Consider the following 18,481-nt stretch of genomic DNA (forward strand, 5'->3'; position numbering starts at 1 on the left):
CATCAATGTGTGTGTGTTATGTTTAAATGTGAAGTGCCACTCAATTTTCCCCCAATATATTAAAGTTCATCCTTAATAGATGGACTTGAATATTGTTGGAGAAATAACTGCATATTGTGGGTTTGCGATTTGTTACTGTAACTAGTTTTGGTAGCTGCAAGAAGAATTTTTTTAAATAGCGGAACTGGGATAAGCAGAATGAAATAAAAGGACAATAGATAAACTATACTTGATAGGGCGAGACTCTGGAGGCCTCTCTGCTTAACTGCAGCCAACTTCCAGAACTAGTCCGTCCATTATTTGATGCTGTTGAGCAAGAATTGAAGTTTTAACTGTAGACCATACTGCAGTGACACATCTTATTTGGAAATTCCTACACTTAAAACTGTTTTATGTATTTTCATGTAGCTTTACAAAATCAATTTGACAGAAGTTTAGGCCAAGAAGAAGCCTCACAAGGTCTGTAGTCTCTCCCTTTTAAGAACTAAAATACTAACTTAATCCTGGCAAACACATTAAAAAGAAGAGAACCTTCTTTACACACATTCAAATTAATAATAGGTTATTTATGCAAACAGTATGTAGCATTAGCATTTTTGCAGCATTATCACACTGTGAGCTCATAACTTGCGATAAACCAACTTGCAGATCTTTTTGGCTAATGTCTGATAAGTAATCTACCTCCTTTCTTTTTTTTGGTAATACTTAACATTTGCCTTTAATGAATGTTGTCATCTTACTTCAATCCATTTTCCCCAAGAACATTAGAAGCCTCAACAGAAGCCCCATTGCTGAAGTCTTTTTGCAGTTCAAAACTTTACATCACTTGCAGGTTTTCTGTCGCAGGGGGCTTTCAACCTGACATGACAATGGTTAGTAGTAGTCCAGCAATGTCTAGGGACTCAAGTTGGGAGTTCCTGTTCTATACAAAGTGTGATTTCTTCAAATTTCAACAATAAAGCAATTGGACTAGAAAACTGCCAGGTCAGTTATATAGGCTGTTTGAGGTTTGCCTAGATGAGCTTCTGCTGACATTCATATTGTTGGTAATCTGAGGGTATGTGGGCTTAAAATTAAGTCAGATGTTCTAGTAGCTTGCAAAAAAGATCCAAAGGAAATGCACTATTGCAGTCTTCCAGAAATTCTCGTATGAGCCATTGATTTTTCTCCATGAATTGAAATGTGTATGCTTTTGTATCAAGAAGTGCTGGAAATGTCACTCTATCTATCTAATCCAGAACTATGCAATCTGTATGCAGATGCTGCTTGTATGTGTACATCAACTCCGCTGAGTATATTGAAGCCAAATACATAGATGTCTTTGTACTAATCGTTAGGTAAATGTTATGCCAGCATAACTCCTCCTCAGCATAAAGCATCCTCAGCTGGATGCTTCCATCCTGCCCCATCTACCAGGTGATCAGTATTGTCACAAGTATTTCTTTCACTATTCTTGCCAGGCCAATGCTTTTGCATAGTACAAGGCACTCTCATAGCAATGCTTCCATAGACTTTTCTGCTACACTCATCGTTCACAGGAGTTGGTGGTTCATTTGCCAAGTTTAAGTATCGTACCTCCTTGAATCTGTTCAGAATTATCTGCAGGCTGTAGACTAGATTGGGAAACCCAAGGGAGGAAGCCATTGGCTAAGCCCTTATGTCTTGCTTTCCTTTTATCTTGACAGTTGATTATTGAGGAAAGCTTTACGTGAACATAAACAGAATACTAAACTATGTAGTCAAATATTCAGTGCTTCTAAAAGCTACTTGCCAGCTTCCTTTTCCCTGCTTGTGTTCTTGAGAAATGTAGAATATAGAGGTATCTGGAAGATCTTGGAGCATTTGTGATTTTGAAATGTTAAAACAGTACAGAAGGAGTAGACTTTATTTGTGCAGTAGGTCTAAGATTTTATCCAGTGTCTTTACTACAAATAAATCCAGCCATTTCCTGAAAAGTTCTGAGTTTTCATAGGAAGCTGCCATCAGGTCCATCTAGCTCAGGATTGTCTAGAGTGACAGGCAGGGGCTCTCCAAGATTTCAGGCAAGGGTCTTTCCTAGGCCTATCTGGAGATGTTGGGGATTGAACCAGGGACTTTCTGCCTGCAAAGCAGATGCTCTGCTACACAGCTATGACCCCCATTCTCAAACATGTTTTTAAAAACTACAAATAGAAACAATAATTAAGGAGGCCCTGCAGTAGGCTTTTCTTACATCACAGTAAAACATTTGAATTAATTCTGCTTGTTGGAGGAAACATTCCAGATTAGCTTGGTAAGGAATAAAGAATTCAGCTCAGCTGCTGCTGAATACAGTCAGACTGACTAGCTAAAGTTATTTGTGTGCAAATTGTTTACTAGATGGGCATAAATCTGATGGGCATCACAATGCATTGTGTCAGTGCCACCTATCTGCATTCATTGCTTACAATTGGATTAGGAAAGGGCTCCCAACCTTGGCTTCCGAGATGGTGGACCACAACACCCATGAGTTGTAGCTGAGCTGAAGGTCATTGTGCTGGGAGTTGTAGTCCAATATCTGGGGATCCAAGGTTGGGAACAGCTGAACTAGGGTATGCATTTGATTGCACGCTTCTATCCATACTAACACAACTAGTGTCACAATTGGTGGTGTGTAAATACTTTTTAAAAGCCCAGCTAGATTTGGATCAGTGTGAGTGGAGTGTAATGTAAAAGAATGAGAGAGTTGGGGTGAAATACAAAAAGATACTAATGTAGATGGGAGGAACCTGGCTGTAAATTTTGACAGTAAAATCTTTCCTTGTAATTAGAATTACTGTTCTTGACACAAGTGAACCTAAACCTTCACATAAGTTTCCTTTGTCTAAACCGATGATTTCACTCACTCCATACTGTTGTTTCAACTAATGATTCCCTTGAGGAGGTTTTGGTGACTGAAGGGATTTGCCCTAGCTGTAGCCTTTATGCTATGCAAATAACAGTGTGATCATTAATGTACTCAGCAGGAGCAATATGGCTGTATAAATTGCCTATTCAAACCTTCAGTGCACAGTCAGTGTGTGTTTATCTTGATATTTAAAAAGCTCTAACACTGCAGAAATTACACTGCTTGGATTTGGGTTGCCTTATTTAAAGTATATATATTTTTAGTCATGTCATGTTACTGGGTTCTCTGTATTCTTTTAGACACTAAAAAGTTGTTTTTGGTTTATCTTGAGGAAGCTGTACTTGATATCTGCTATTCACAATTTCCAGAAAATAATAAAAAAAAAGTAAATATGTATGGTTTTGCCACCTTTAGCTTTAATACTAGTGAAAGGGTTATTTGGGCAACATACATCCCATTGAAAATAGTTGGATTTAAGTTAGTCATTACAAACTTGTCCTGTTGATTTCAATAGTGCTTAGTCATGACTAACCTGGATGCTGTCTTTTATTATAATCCCATGGGTATACAAACAAATACATGTATAACCTATTTTGGTGTGAGCCATTATATTGGGATTTATACGTCATGTTATAACGATGAGTTTTTGTTGTAAACCACCCAGAGACGTAGGTTTTGAGCTGTATAAAAATATGTAAAATAATAATAATATACAAGACTTCAGCAGCTTAATGATGACCAAGCTAGAAGAAAGTACGTCCCCCGCCCCAAGTAGAGCATTTAAGTTGCATATTAAAGCAGCATGAGGATTCATTTTGTTGCTTTTTCTTGTGGCACATTTTCCTAGCTCTGATAGCTTCTCTTGTAACCTCAGACCATAACATCAGATATTGTCAAATTATATTGGATATCCAGATTTAATGCTGCTGTCCCAACCCTCATTTGCTCAAAGCATAACCTTGTCTGTGAATGCTGGTTATTTTAACTTGCTATGCACAATTAATGTTATTATTTGCAGTGTTATATAAAATGTATTCTTGACTGAACCTTAGCAGTGTGTGGAGCTGTGTTCTTTGATTTTAAAAAAATCTGTGATATGTCATCTTTATGATTATTATTTGTGAATACAGCTGTTGCAAACTCTCTAGGGAACATCAGGACTGTGAATGATCACTAACAATCTTGACAAATATAAATTGCAACATCTGCTGGATGCTACTCAAAGGAAATTAGTGAGATCCAGGTCACAGACAAATTTATCATGCAGAATCTTATATTTTAATATTTGTGGATGATGCTTGCACATTTCTCTGGTGAGTCTGCAGAATGCAGATGCTTAAGCAAAGAGTGTCATCACACAAGACCAGGAGCTCCCTTGCACTTCCTCAGGACAACAACCATGGGGGATAATATGTATTTCCTCACAATAACCCTGTGAAACCAATTTAGTCTGAGACAATGAGGTCACTCTGAGAGTTTTGTGACTGAACAAGGATTTGAATTTTGCCATTGGAAAATCTAACCCTGAAAACAAATACTGATTGTCTTCAGCTGCTTACCATCCTCTTTTCAACTGCCCTTTCTAGGGAAAAATGTTAAGTAGGTGGATGCTCAGTAGATTCATCTGTAAAAATCTTGCTGGTCTAGCTTTTAATCTAGTGGTCTTGTTCCATCTACTCTAGTGGTCTTGTTGCATCTAAAAATTGCTAGGGGCAACTGCACTTGTGTGGTGTTTTCCCCCCTGAGTTCAGTACTGTACATTACTGTTCATTCTGCATAAGGTACTAGCAGCACAATTGCAGGCATCCAAGGGATTTTTAAAGTGGTTCTACCTGTCTCCTGAGACCCATACTGTCATAGACTTCAGGGATGACTAGTCAACATGTATATGAGGTAATCTCATGTACACTTTTGGAGAGTATATCTATCTTTTTGCTTTTTAAAAAATCTATGCCCTAAACTCAAGACTTTCCACACACAGGTCTTTCACATGACCAAATGTTGGGGGTTGGGGGAGCTTGGTGGGGAAGGGCCTACCAACCTTCCCCCCAGACGATCAGAGCCCCTTTGGGGCTCTAGCACAGTGGTGGATGCCCAAAGTTGAATTGGGAGGAGGAAGATCTCTCGCATCCCACAATGCACTGTGCAGGCAGTGGAGAGGCAGCCCACGCCAAGGCAGCAGGACTCCTCTCCCTGGTCATCCTGCACCCTGGACTCCATGGCCACTGCTACTGGTGGCCATTTCCAGAGCCCTACTGCTGCAAACAACCAGAAAGTGAGGTTGGATGGATTCTGTAGCCCTCCTACTTCACGTTTTGTCCAGGTAGCACATCCGGGCTACCTGGGTCTGTAGCAGCTCGGTCAGGAGGCCTCCCAGTCACCCAAACAATACAGGCTGCTTGGCTAAATGCTTTTCTACCCAAGCAGCTCATCTTGTGTGAATGATCTCAGTGTCTCCCAAAAGCATTTTAGTCTTTACATTATCTCAACAGTCCCTTTTCAATACCAGTACTGACTGGGGTATGGGGGAAGAGTAAGGTTATGGATGTTATTGCTTGCCCCCACCCCATTTATGTCTGGCTATATATGTACTCCAGAACAAAGTTTCCAATGCCTATGTTTTCATGTTTTAATCTCCACTAAAGAAGTTTGAAGCAAGATATGGCTTTGTACAAAATGAATATGGAATATATGTTTGTTGTCAGAATCCTGATAATGTGCAAATTGAGTTACCCCTAAGGGGCAATGCTTGGCCATTGTGGGGGGAACTAGGTGCAAGTTGAAAAGGAACAAGAAAATGATAATAAATACTGGAAGAACTTCCTGCCTACTAGGCAAGAATAAGAAAAGCAAATCGAGTGAGACAAAAACCTCTTTAAAGCCTATTTGTTGATACATCCCAGAAGATTTGTGGTGCTCTTAGTAAGATGTAGCTCTTTAGTGGCAACAAGAATGATTTATTTACTATTTATATACCGCCTGATATTATTTAATGTTTATATACCACCTGATATGTGTATCTCTAGGCGGTGAGATACTGTTGCAAGATCATCTGGAGAGGTTCGTCTGCAGTTGCCACCAGATCATCTAGGGGCTACTTGGGGACGGGCCTTCTCCATTGCTGCTGAAATAAGAGCCTCCTCATCTCTTACAACTTTTAAAAAGGCAGTCAAGACACATTTGTTGACCCAGACTTTTAAACAGATATTGTTTTAATTGTGTTGTTTTAATGTTTTAAATTTTAATTGTTGAAATGTTTTAACCTTTTTATTGGTTGTTTTTATTGTTTTGTTGTAAACTGCCCAGAGAACTTGCGTTTTGGGCCATATAAAAATGTGTTAAACAAACAAAATCAGAAACAGATTGGATCCAGCATTACCATGGAAGGACTGTTTTCCAAAAAAACTAAATTGAATGATGATGCTCTTCTTATGTGCACACAAAATCTTGTGTAACTTTTTGCAGAAACATGAACTGCTATAGAATCCAATTTAGCTCTCTGAACTCTTGTACAAGTGCTTGTGAAACAGAACTCTAGAGACTGTTTTACTTCCAGTCGTCATCCTTTGCATCCAGCCCATGTTTTTGAAGTTCTGCCTCTGTATACAGAACTACAAAGGCTCGTCTACACAATAAGATTAATATATGAACTCTACTGAAGAATATTGTAGGAAGATTTTTCAACAAAATCCTGATTGCTTCAAAAATTAATATTGACTCATTCAAGATAGTTTCCTTTTTCCTGTAGGGGAAAGGGACATAATTAAAATGAGTGTGTTTATTTTATGCACACACCACCTTTCTCCTCTAGCAGAATCGAGTAAGTCCCACTACGTACAGTGAGATATATTCCCAGGTAAGTGTACACAGTATTGTAATGTTTGAGAATTTTCTCTGAAGTTCTATTCCAACACCTATATGTTAAATATTTTTAGCTTACTTTCCAGTAGGCTTATGAGATCACCTGGCATTCCGTGTATGCATGCCCCTCCCCCGTCCCCCTATCAACTTTGCAATGCCTGGACCAATATGAAGCCAACTGGGTACAGTTTGTAGGGACACATATGGACACCTTATTGGTATAGTTTGTGATGATGTCATCCACCCCAATTCAAGATGGCGGCCATATAAATTTTTAAGGCCTTAGTGGGCTAACCTGTGAACTGCATAATTGGTTTGAACCAAATTTGCTACAGCTGTAGGGACACCTCAGTGACATAGTTTGTGATGATACCATCCACCCCGATCCAAGATGGTGGACATGTGAACTTTTGAGACACAAGTGGGCTAACCTGTGGACTGTCTAAAGAATCTGAACCAAATTTGGTACAGTTTTAGTGCTTGACACATAGGGTAGTTTGTAACGATGTCATCCACCCCGATCCAAGATAGTGGATGCATTAATGTTTGAGGTGCAAGAGGGCTAACATGTGGACCACCTAACTGATTTGAACCAAAATTGGTATAGTTGTAATGAGTGACACCCAGGGACACTTCAACAGCATGGCTTATGATGTTATCCACCCCAATTCAAGATGGCAGATGTGTGAACATTTGAGGCACAATTGGGCTAACTTGTGAACTGGCTGATGGTTTTGAACCAAATTTGCTACAGGTGTAGGGACATACGGATGGCTCAAGGGTGTAGTTTGTGATGATGTCATCCACCCTAATTCAAGATGGTGGACACGTGAACATTTGAGGTGCAAGAGGGAACAATTTTGACCAAATTTGGTACAGTTGTAGAGACACCTCAAAAGCATAGTTTGTGAAGGCATCCATCATAATTCAAGATGGTGGATGTATGAACATGAGGTACAATTGGGCTAACTTGTGAGCTGCCTAATTTATTTGGGTCAATTTAGTCCAGTTTTAAGGATAGTGCAAGGAAAGTAGGCAGATCAGTTCTTACTAGAACAACTTGTATTTCTTTACTTACTGGTCACTTCACACATTAGATGTTTCCTCCTTGAAAGAATGTGAAATTAAACTAGGTGTCTTAATACGCTTGTCTGTAGGGGCTCAAACAATCACATCCAATCCAATCATAATCAAAAGGCCCTGGTCTAGCCTTTTTTGATCAGACATCTTTTTAATCCTTTGGTTGATCTTGTGTTTATTGCTGTGATTAGATTGCAATGGTCAAGAATGTTGTCCATGACTGAGAAGCAGCAAACATTTCTTCTGGATTCAGACTTGGCTGCTGTCAATGTCACCCACGTCTTTGCCCTTTTGAGGCTTGACTACTGCCATGTGACCCCCCTTAAACCTCCCAGAGAAAGGAGCAGGTTAAAAAAAAAATCTTTCAGGAGGAGGTGTTTTTATTTTGACTTCATTTTGTTTTGAATGTTTCTTGAAACCTTATATGCAAGAATTTTACTGGGTTGTTTTTGTAGTTCCTGATGGTAGACAACTGCTGAGTGCACATTCCTTATAGCACTCCTGTTTGTATTCTTTGTGACCTATTTCTGTCTCTGAATTCTGCATATTTATAGCCTGCAGAATTCAATAAATGAATTACTTCTGACATCAGAACAAATGCAGAGACTAGATGCTATACTTTCAGTGGAATCCCTTTGAATATGTGAATTTAACTGACATACTTGTGAAAACACTTCCCTGCAGGCATAGAAGAAATTCTGAGCCCGGTACTAAAAAAACAAAACACCCCACCCATTAGTTTGTTCTGTAATAGTAGTAATAATATATAATCAATAACTCAGTTGCAAACGAAATGTGATTTGCTGCCCTGAGTTTGACCAAGCAGTACATTGTACTGTGAAACTGTGATTCGGCACACCATCAGTTTGACCAATGTGTGACCCATGAATCATATAGTGTCTACTCTCTTTCCCCAGTGTAACTTCCTGGAGCCTTTATATCCTAATAATAACCATAGGTGCTAGTAGCAAACCTGTGTGTCAGAATTCAGGTCTGTCTTCAAGCCCTATCAAGTAGGGATAAGGAGGGTGAGAAGAGGGTACTAAGCCCCCCTCCCCTGCTCACACTCTGCTTCTCCTAAACTGCTTCTCACCTGCCTTTTTTTCCTGGAGAAAGTTATTTCTGGCTGCAGAGCCCCACCAGGATAAGTACTAGTGAGTGAGGCATGGGGGAAGAGCTCAGCTCCCCACTATATTGTCACACTTTATAAGTATTCAAGATAGCCCACCTTGGTTCCTGACACTCATTTAGTTTGGCTCTTAGACACCTGCAAATCAGGACCACAACGTGATACCCTTTCAAAACTATGAGTCTAAAACTTAGAATACAGATGCATTAGTAACAGCTGTCTCCTTTGATTCACATAGATAGCACAAAGTAGGGTCAGGGTATCGCTATCATTACTGCATCTACTCTTTTAAACAAGCCCTTATGAAAACCCTTCCAGCCAGGTAGACTTGCATTTTAAACAGCGAGCATGCTCAGGATAAAACTTAAGTATAGTGAGGGTAATTAACCAGCAAGAAACGTAAGCAAAATTCTATCTTAAAATACTTTATTAAGAAAAGAATCAGGAATTCATTGACAAAACTGGAATGTTCAAATACATCTCTGGAGTATTTGGACAGAATGGATTTGGGGCATTAATCTTAAAGGTATTGTATTTGTTGTGATCCAATTGTCTGTTCCACTGACAGTGAGACAGTGAGCCTCAGCATCACTGTGGTTTTAGCACTAAACAAGAGTGGGCTCAGAAAGAGAGATCTAGCACCCTTCTCAGCAAAATACCTGTAAAATCACCTATTGGAGCTCTTCCAAAATGTTCAGGGATTCATCTAAATGAAGATTCAAAAACAATGTCCTCTTTCTGAATACATACTAACTGAATATGTGCAGTAGAGCTGCATTTGCTCAAAGGGAACTAAACCAGGCCCCTGCTGGATACACAGGTGGTTAACAATATATTCATCTGAGACAATAATAGGACTTTCTGGTGAGGTTAGAGGCAGACCATCTGTCTTCAACTGGTAGGTCAGAACCTGCAGTTGAGTCATGCCTTGACCTATGATGGGTCACACCAATGTTGTTGTCAGTTTTTGTTAGTTCCTGTAATAGCTGTGTGGAAGATGGAATTTCAGCAGGTGCACACTTTTTGACTCTGTATGACAAGTTGCTTCTCCCAAATTCTCAACTTCTATACAACTATTAAAAGCACAGAATCCTGTCCTTGGCATCTGATCACCCCAGAGAAAGAAAGAGGAAAAACTGATATATGATTTTTTAAAAAATTGTGGGTCCCATATTGCAGGTTGACATTAAAGTTGGGTCCTGTACCTGACACCAGTCAGTGTTGATACTTTTCAGCAGATAAGTGTGTATTTCCAAATATCTTTGTTTCTGTGATTGTCCTTCCTCTGTTTGAAAGTGCCATCAAGTCAGTGTCAACTCTTAGTGACCACATAGGTAGATCTTTTCCAGGATGATCTGTCATCGGCTTGGCCTTTAAGGTCTCTCAGTGGTGCATTCATTGCTGTCGTAATTGAGTCCATCCACCTTGCTGCTGGTCGTCCTCTTCTTCTCTTTCCTTCAACTTCCCCCAGCATTATAGACTTCTCAAGGGATCTGGGTCTTTGCATAATGTGTTCCAAGTATGATAGTTTGAGCCTGGTCATTTGTGCCACGAGTGAAAATTCTGGATTGATTTGTTCTATGATCCATTGGTTTGTTTTCCTGGCTGTCCATGGTATCCTCTAAAGTCTTTTCCAGCACCAAAGTTCAAAAGCATCAATGCTTTTTTTTGTCTTGCTTCTTCAAAGTCCAGCTTTTGCATTCATAGAGTGTCACAGGGAAAACCATTGTCCGAATGATTCTAATCTTTGTAGGTGTAGACACATCATGGCATCTAAATATCCTTGGAAAGGATATTTGGATATTTGGTGGCACACTACGGCAGAGCAAAATGCTGAGGATATGGACTATTTCCCCCAGTGTCAGCATTATCTGATTATCATTATTAACTAGCTGGGTGACTCTGGGCCAGTCACTTCTCTCTCAGCGTAACCTACTTCACAGGGTTGCTGTGAAAGAGAAACTCAAGTATGTAGTATACCGCTCTGGGCTCCTTGGAGGAAGAGTGGGATATAAATGTAAAAAATAATAATAATAATCTACTAACTGGGCCTTTCCCAGACAGCAGGCTTTCCTGTGGGATTAAGAGGGGTGAAATACTGAGAATTATGGGAGATATTGGATATTTTGAATTTGCCCCAAAACTTGACTCTTAAGTGGAATTTTTTTACCCTGCACATAAATCGGGCTAAGCTCCAATGTGCAATGAAAAACCTGAATTATGTATGGAGTGCTCAACAGCTCGCAGGGACTTTGATGTAAACCTGGATGATATATGAATGCACACCTGCCCTTCCAAAGTAAAATCGCTATTTGGTAGGGCTCCTGTAGTTTACACAGGTGCAGCTGGTGACATTCTTTTGTGGCAGCTTCATTAATATTTCATGACAACACTACTAGTGGACCAATATCATAGCAGGAAGGGAAAAGTGACAATCACAGACACAGCCCAGTTGTGAATGCAAACTATGTTTGCTCACCTCCCTGGAGAAAATCCTTAAGAGCACATGAAGGTCCCTCTGCAAGGCTGTTTGTCTTCATGTGTTCATTCAGATATATATTTATCTTATTTTCCTTGGGCCTTTTAAACAGAAACAAATTAAAGGGACACAAATATTAAGAGTGAAAATATTGCAAGAACAGGTTCCCCTGGTTATCTTAAGAGTTAACAAACTGAGGCACTTACCAGTTATACGCTTTAATACTTTAACATGCTCCATTTATTTCAAATAGCATTCAGATCACGGAATGTTCTGAGTAATACAGTTTATGATTTCTTCACCTGCTTTAGGGACCAAAATGAATTTATACAACATAACATGCCTTGTATGTTAAGGCTGGAACTCCTTTTCCTGCGGCTTGCAGTCCTATGTGTAGTCACAGGAAAGCGGTGTGTGTGTGTGTGTGTGTGTGTGTGTGTGTGTGTGTGTGTGAGTGAGAGAGAGAGAGAGAGAGAGATAAATGAATGAATCCCAAGGATACAGATGAAAGCGAGGCAGAGACGTTTAGCACTACCATTTTAATGTACTGTCTAATTCTCCCTCGAGCTTAAATTTTAGATAAGCTCCCTTAAATTCCAAAAAATATGCTTTCCTGGCTTAATGCCATCCCACAAGCCTCCACCTAATAACATTTCTATCTAGAGTGCGCAGACTCTACAAAAATGCTTCAGTCAGCTTAAAGAGCAGGTCTCTCTACCTATAGCTCTTTTTAGGGCACCAGAAGTACGGCTCCTTCACTAGGAGTCCTTCAAAGAAGCGCCAACTCCAGCTGATACTTGAAAACAATCCTGGACATTTAACGGCTTGAGATTCTGAAAAGTGTGCAGGAATAGCTTCAGACAGCCAGTTGGCGACTCTAGCTGAAATCCTGTCCAGACAGTCGTAGCACTGTCATGGGTGTCGGGGAGGTGGATTTGGGGCTATCAGACAGGTGTTTGTCTTTTGTTTTTTAATGGCAAAAAGTTGAAGGAAAGAGAAGACGACGACCAGCAGCAAGGTGGATGGACTCGATTACGACAGCAATGAATGCACCAGGAGAGACCTTAAAGGCAGAGGCAAAGCTAGGGAAGAGGGGGGCCTGTGTTCACCCTTCTCCCCATAGTCCCTCAGAACGAGGGAGATAATGGAGAAAATAGGGAAGGGTGGAGCTGGGGGGCCCTCGGGATCTGGAGGGCCTCTGTCCTTTGAACCCATCGGCTCAGTTATAACTACAATCCTGCTTGAAGGCCAAGTTGAAGACAGATCATCCTGGAGAGAATCTATCTATGTGGTCGCTAAGAGTTGACACCGACTTGACGGCACTTAATCAATCGAAAGACCCACAATTGGTTAATTCCTATTGACATTAATAGCAGAGCCTCTTTCACGCCGAAGTCCTCCTAGTGGAGCAGCTTCTATTGGGGTTCATTTCCTGATTTGAATGGGACTTCCGGGTTTTGTGTACCTCTGGTCTAGTCTTGTATCTATACCAAAATACGTCTTACGCCTCTGCTCCGTCCTTCCTCTCGGGAGCTCAGATTCTCGCGAGAGCCGAACCAACTCTTCTCCTATTGGCCCCGGGGTGAAGCTCCTTCTCTATACGTCCTCTCTCTTTCTTTCTTTCTTTTTTTTTTGAGTGCCTGTGCCCTGGCCCAATGAAATAAGGCAGCGTCGGTGACGCGGAGGCGGGATTTCCGGTTTTCATCTCTCGTTCTCGCGTGGCGGCGTTGCCGGCCTATCGGCGAGTCGGTCTTGAGGCTGAATCAGAAAAAGAAGCCGCGACGAGGGCTGAGGCGATGGCTTGGGCTGCGGCCTCTCTGCCCGCCGACAAGTCTCGGTAACGATGTCGGCACTGCGGGTCTTCCGGGGTGCTCTTCCTCCCATGCCCAGGCCCGTTGATGGGTTGGCGGCGGGGAACGGTACCGGCTCCGAGGAGCTCCGGTAGCGAGTGCCTTGGTGTGTGCCTGGCTGCGGTGCTCGGCCGCCTTGTTTTCTGGAGGCCTTCCCGCCTGTTCTCTTGAACTGGCGCTTGTGGGCTTGGCGGTGGAGCCCGCCCTTCGCACGGAGAAGGTCCCAGGTTCAGTCCCTGCAAGCTCTGGGATGAGACGGGGAAGATCCCCATTTTAACGGAGGCCGTATAAAAGTCTGTTTCTGCTTTTAGATTTGTAGGATCCACACATGCCAGTTCTCAAAGGACGGATGTGTGCGCGTGTCAATCCGCCTATGTTCAATAAATGAGTCGCATACTTCTACCGGGGGATGGGGGTGGGGGCGGGGGGTGGACAGAGAGGCCCAGCGTTGGCAAACAGTATGATGTGAGGATATCGCAGAGGAGGCGGCGAAATTCAGTAGCTGAAGAGCTACTTTGCATGCAGAAGGTTTCAAGTCGGTTCCCCTCCCACCTCCAGGTAGGGCTGAGGGAAGCCCCACTTCTGAAACCTTGAAGAGCTCCTGTCGGTTGGGTGGACAGCACTGAATTGGAGGGAACAGGGGTCTGACTCTGTATAAGGCAGCTTCATATGTTTGCTGCTGCTGCTTGTCTTCTGCAACCTCCCCTTAAACTTGTTTCAGCAGCTGTCTGCCCACGGGTGGGTGAGTGTGTGTGGGGGAGAACCAAGTTTTCTAGTTCCACACTTTCTATTTGCTCTAGTTAAAAGGGAAAACTATACACACACTCTCTCTCTCAAGTTGTTTATGCCTTTCCCCAGTGATGAACTCTGGTGCCATTGCTTGGAGTGGGGAGACTTCAGCCTTTGGGTGGGATACTGAATAGCCTCTTCATACCGTAACAGCTCTCAATTTGCTCTCCTCTGTTCTTAGGTTCATCTGTATATATCCAGCTTACATAAATAACAAGAAGACAATAGCAGAAGGAAGAAGAATTCCTGTTGACAAAGTAATTGTGGGCAAGGGAATGGGATGGGAGATACACAAAGTTGCACTTTGTATAAGAACAATTTAGAGGGATACTGAAAATAACCTAATGACTGCATACTTCTCCCTTTCTATTTCTGAAAAGCCTTTGTTCCTGAAAGTATGTCTGCATCTTCCTTGCTGAAAATAAAGCTGTAGTCCTGCAGGACGTCTCACCTGCCCCAAACCAGATACTTATCCCAAAACCTAACTCATGTTAATTTGATTATTCAGTGTATGTATATATACTTTTGTGTTCACAAAACAACCTAATTGCTCTGTGAAAAATCAAAATTTTTAGCTGGGCCTGATAGTTCCTTGTTATGTTGAAGAAATGTAACGTTTCCTCCTCCTGCTTTATTGAATAGAATAAAATATTGAATTGAATTGAATAAAATAGGCAATAAATAGGTGTCATTGCCCACCCTTTTAGCAACTAAACTGAACATGCAAGTCCTTGATGTGTATATGTGTGATGGTCCATTTTGTAAAGCTACAAATCAGAACAATGATCACATTGTCTGGAGCTTCTGGCTCTTTTCCTTTTTAACATTTTAATTAAGTCTTTTTTAAGAATATATTTTTATTTAATAAGAAAAGAAAATAACGTGATTACATTATCATCTCTTGAACTTCCAAAAGTTACATATAACAATCCGGGATTCCGCTACCATCCTTTGCCAACCCTCCCCTTCACATCAGATATTACAGAAAGATATAAGTAATGTATTAATCAACCCTAAGTACTAAAAAAAAAACCCCAAATCTTGGGTGTAGATGTTGACCCTGTGCTAAATTGTAATTTATGAAAGGTTCCCAGGTTAACGCAATTGTTTCATCTGAGGTATTCCGGAAATAAACAGTGATCTTAGCCATCAAGGTATATTCCCATAGCTTTAGTAGCTAAGTCTTCCCATAGCTTTAGTAGCTAAGTGTTCTCTCTCAGTATATTTCAGAAAAACGTTGTCATTTTGGGTTTTTTTTAGATTTTGAACTCTTTGGGGACAGGGATCCATCTTATTCATTATTTCTCTGTGTAAACTGCCCTGAGCCATTTTTGGAGGGGCGGTATAGAAATAAAAGTAAATAAATAAATAAATTTTCCAAAAGTGGCCAACAAGCCAGAAGGTTCATAGTTCTCCTGAACCATATGGAAGCCTCCCCTCCCGCCCACTTTGCTGAGTAGACTGTAAATTCTGTTTCATCAGTTGATTGCAGCAAATCTCTGCACAGTGGACTTGATCATAAAAAAGAATGTAGTAACTAAAGCAAGCCTTGATTTTTCTAGGCTGTTGAAAATCCAACATCTACAGAAATCCAAGACGTATGTGCAGCAGTTGGACTTAATGTGCTTTTGGAGGTAAAAGGAAAATGATGCAGTTTTTGTTTCCAATGTAATTGTATGTAAAATAGAAATGGCTTCAGTAGCTTCTGTTATTAGAAAGGTGTTAGAATATATCCAAAGTGTAAAGCGCATACCTCATAGCAAGTACAGAATATATGTTCAAGGCTTTAATGGCATCGAAGGGCACTGAACTGGAAAGACTTGTGTTAGTGTAGCATAGTGGATAGTCTTGGCAATCTGCCCCTTTGGCTTCCTTTACAGGGCTGCTGTTGTAAGAATTATTAAGAGAAAGTCGGTGAGACACTTTTAGAAATACTGTGTGTTTAACCTTGCTTGCTTCTAAAATCCTAAACCTTTCCCCAAATTCTAGAAAAACAAAATGTATCCCAGAGAATGGAACCGGGACGCACAGTATAGGGGCAGAGTGCGGATTCAGATCAAGCAAGAAGATGGGAATCCATGTTTACCTCAGTTTCCAACACGTGAGTTGTTGGGGACACTTTATGTTTGAAGTAGCAATACTTCAGTTTAAGTGACTTGGATAAGTGTGTGTGCGCACGTGCAGATATAGTGGTGTAATGATAGGGCTGAGCCAAAAATGAGGGGGGATTGCAGAAGCTCTTGCCTTCCCTGCTGTGAAAAGGGTTCCTCACTATTTTGGGTGGGGGGCAAGCAAATAGGGCCAAAACGTTTGTCTCTCTTAAAGAGGTGCTGTACAGTGCATTCCCTCCTGCTTGAAAGTGAAAAATGAGCCCTGTCTCCCCCACCCCACCCAAGAGCACAGCTCTTCTGGTGGAAACTACACACACACACACACACACAACTTTTGTGCAGAGTGGGAGGAGGAATTGGTTTTTTGTGTTTTTTCTACAACAAAACTTCAAAAACCCAATCTTACATTCCAGTCATGTGCACAAGGATGTTTTTTATAAGTAATACCTACAAATGCTGTTAATACAACTCCTTAAACCCCTGATCATTTTTGAATACTCCTGCAGCTGTCAGTCTGAGAATAGCAATAGCAGCAATAGCACTTACATTTATATACCGCTCTATAGCCGGAGCTCTCTAAGCGGTTTACAATGATTTAGCCTATTGCCCCCAACATTCTGGATACTCATTTTACCGACCTCGGAAGGATGGAAGGCTGAGTCAACCTTGAGCCCCTGGTCAGGATCAAACTTGAAACCTTCTGGTTACAGGGCGGCAGTTTTTACCACTGCACCACCGGGGGCTCATTGATATTAAATAGAAGTGATATTAAATAGACAGTGTTGGAGGCAGAAACTGTAGCTTGCTATTCATGCTTCTCATTTCAAACAGTTATTTTACTTATTTGTGTCACTTATTTCAAATACAAGTGGCACAACAGTACATAGGTGTATGAAACAAATATATTGTTAATGATCCAATTATTTGGAAAACTATACTGTGGCATATGTTTCTTCAGCATTGATCATTATTCGATATGTATCTCACCTTTCTGTTAACAAGCTCAGAGTGGTTAATAGCCAAAACAGAGAAGCAGTTATAGCAAAACACATTGTAACATATATAAAGAACATTTAGTGGTAAGTCATAGTAAGTAATCTGACATTAAAATTAATTACTAAGTTTACTACTGAAAAGCTTTTTGATTTTTATCAATAGAAAATCTTGCTTTAAGAAATTTTCCAGCTCCCCCATTTTTTCACTCCTCCCTTCTGACCCTCTGCAGCTGTATTGACAAAAGAACAGGTTGTTCTCTTGCCCTCTCCATGTTGCAAGCTTTTTTTCCTTTCTCCCATATTAGGTAAGGCAGTGATGCTATATGCAGCAGAAACTATCCCCAAACTGAAAACAAGGACACAAAAAATGGGCGGCAGCGACCAAAGTCTACAGCAAGGAGAAGGAGGCAAAAAAGGGAAAGGAAAGAAGAAGAAATGATTGTGGCTGGTCCAAGACTTGCACACTAAGTTGAACATGGAGATGGAATATTGACTTATGCTTGTGGCATGAAAGCTGAAGAAACATGCAAGAGCTATTCAAGTTGTTTGTCCTTTTTTGGAATTGGAGTGCATTTAATGTGCATATTTGTATATTGCAGTCCAATCCATTTGTGATCACAACTAGGAATGCATGCCCTTTCAACTTGTAAAGTACTTTAATTGAATGGATGTTTTTATTTTTAGAAATAGTTTAAAAACTGGATGCACATAATACTCTATGAATCTGGTTGGCTTGGATACAGTCCACATTGTTCAAGATGATGTTGGGATGGGTTAATTCAATATTGTGGGCTTCTGAATTGATTTTCACTCCTGGTTAAAAAGTAAGTAAATTTGCTTTTTGAAACATAAAAGGACTCCCTTGGTCGTTTTAGATCTCTCAGTGGCTTTCGATACCATCGACCATTGCATCCTTCTGGAGCGCCTGCGTGGGTTAGGTATTGGGGGCACTGTTTTGCAGTGGTTCCGTTTCTTCCTTAGTGGGCACTTTCAGTCTGTGTGTATTGGTTTCGAGTGCTCTGACCTGTGGCCACTCCTTTGTGGGGTGCCTCAGGGCTCGGTTCTCACAACCATTCTTAACATCTACATGAAACCGCTGGGGCAGGTCATCCATCAGTTTGGGGTGAGATCCCATCAATATGCTGATGATACTCAGTTGTATATTGCCACCCCAAGCCACTCTGGAGATGTCATTTCTGTGCTTGCCCAGTGTCTGGAGGCTAAGAGGGTCTGGATGGGCTAAAACAGGCTCAGACTTAATCCCTGCAAGACTGAGTTGCTTTTGCTTACTCCTCGATCTGGCCAGTTGCCGAGTCTGAGT

General features: G+C 41.1%; 1 protein-coding gene across 1 annotated transcript; it reads left to right on the forward strand.

Annotated features, from left to right (window-relative positions):
- The first annotated feature begins 13,095 nt into the window (after nt 1-13,095).
- Nucleotides 13,096-18,014, forward strand: SRP19 (signal recognition particle 19). The gene is made up of 5 exons (XM_053302585.1): nt 13,096-13,252; nt 14,236-14,311; nt 15,617-15,688; nt 16,044-16,155; nt 17,466-18,014. The coding sequence occupies exons 1-5, from the start codon at nt 13,212-13,214 to the stop codon at nt 17,597-17,599; spliced, it is 435 nt and encodes a 144-aa protein (XP_053158560.1). The 5' UTR covers nt 13,096-13,211; the 3' UTR covers nt 17,600-18,014.
- The last annotated feature ends 467 nt before the right edge of the window (nt 18,015-18,481 follow it).

Source organism: Hemicordylus capensis, chromosome 2, assembly GCF_027244095.1.
Source record: "Hemicordylus capensis ecotype Gifberg chromosome 2, rHemCap1.1.pri, whole genome shotgun sequence".
Lineage (NCBI taxonomy): Eukaryota > Metazoa > Chordata > Lepidosauria > Squamata > Cordylidae > Hemicordylus > Hemicordylus capensis.

Excerpts from the sequence above, each read along its gene's own strand:
- SRP19 (XM_053302585.1), top strand. The coding sequence starts at position 13,212 with ATGGCTTGGGCTGCGGCCTCTCTGCCCGCCGACAAGTCTCG. Across the intron at positions 14,312-15,616 it reads GAAGAATTCCTGTTGACAAA|GCTGTTGAAAATCCAACATC; the intron begins GTAATTGTGGGC and ends TGATTTTTCTAG. Across the intron at positions 15,689-16,043 it reads GACTTAATGTGCTTTTGGAG|AAAAACAAAATGTATCCCAG; the intron begins GTAAAAGGAAAA and ends CCCAAATTCTAG.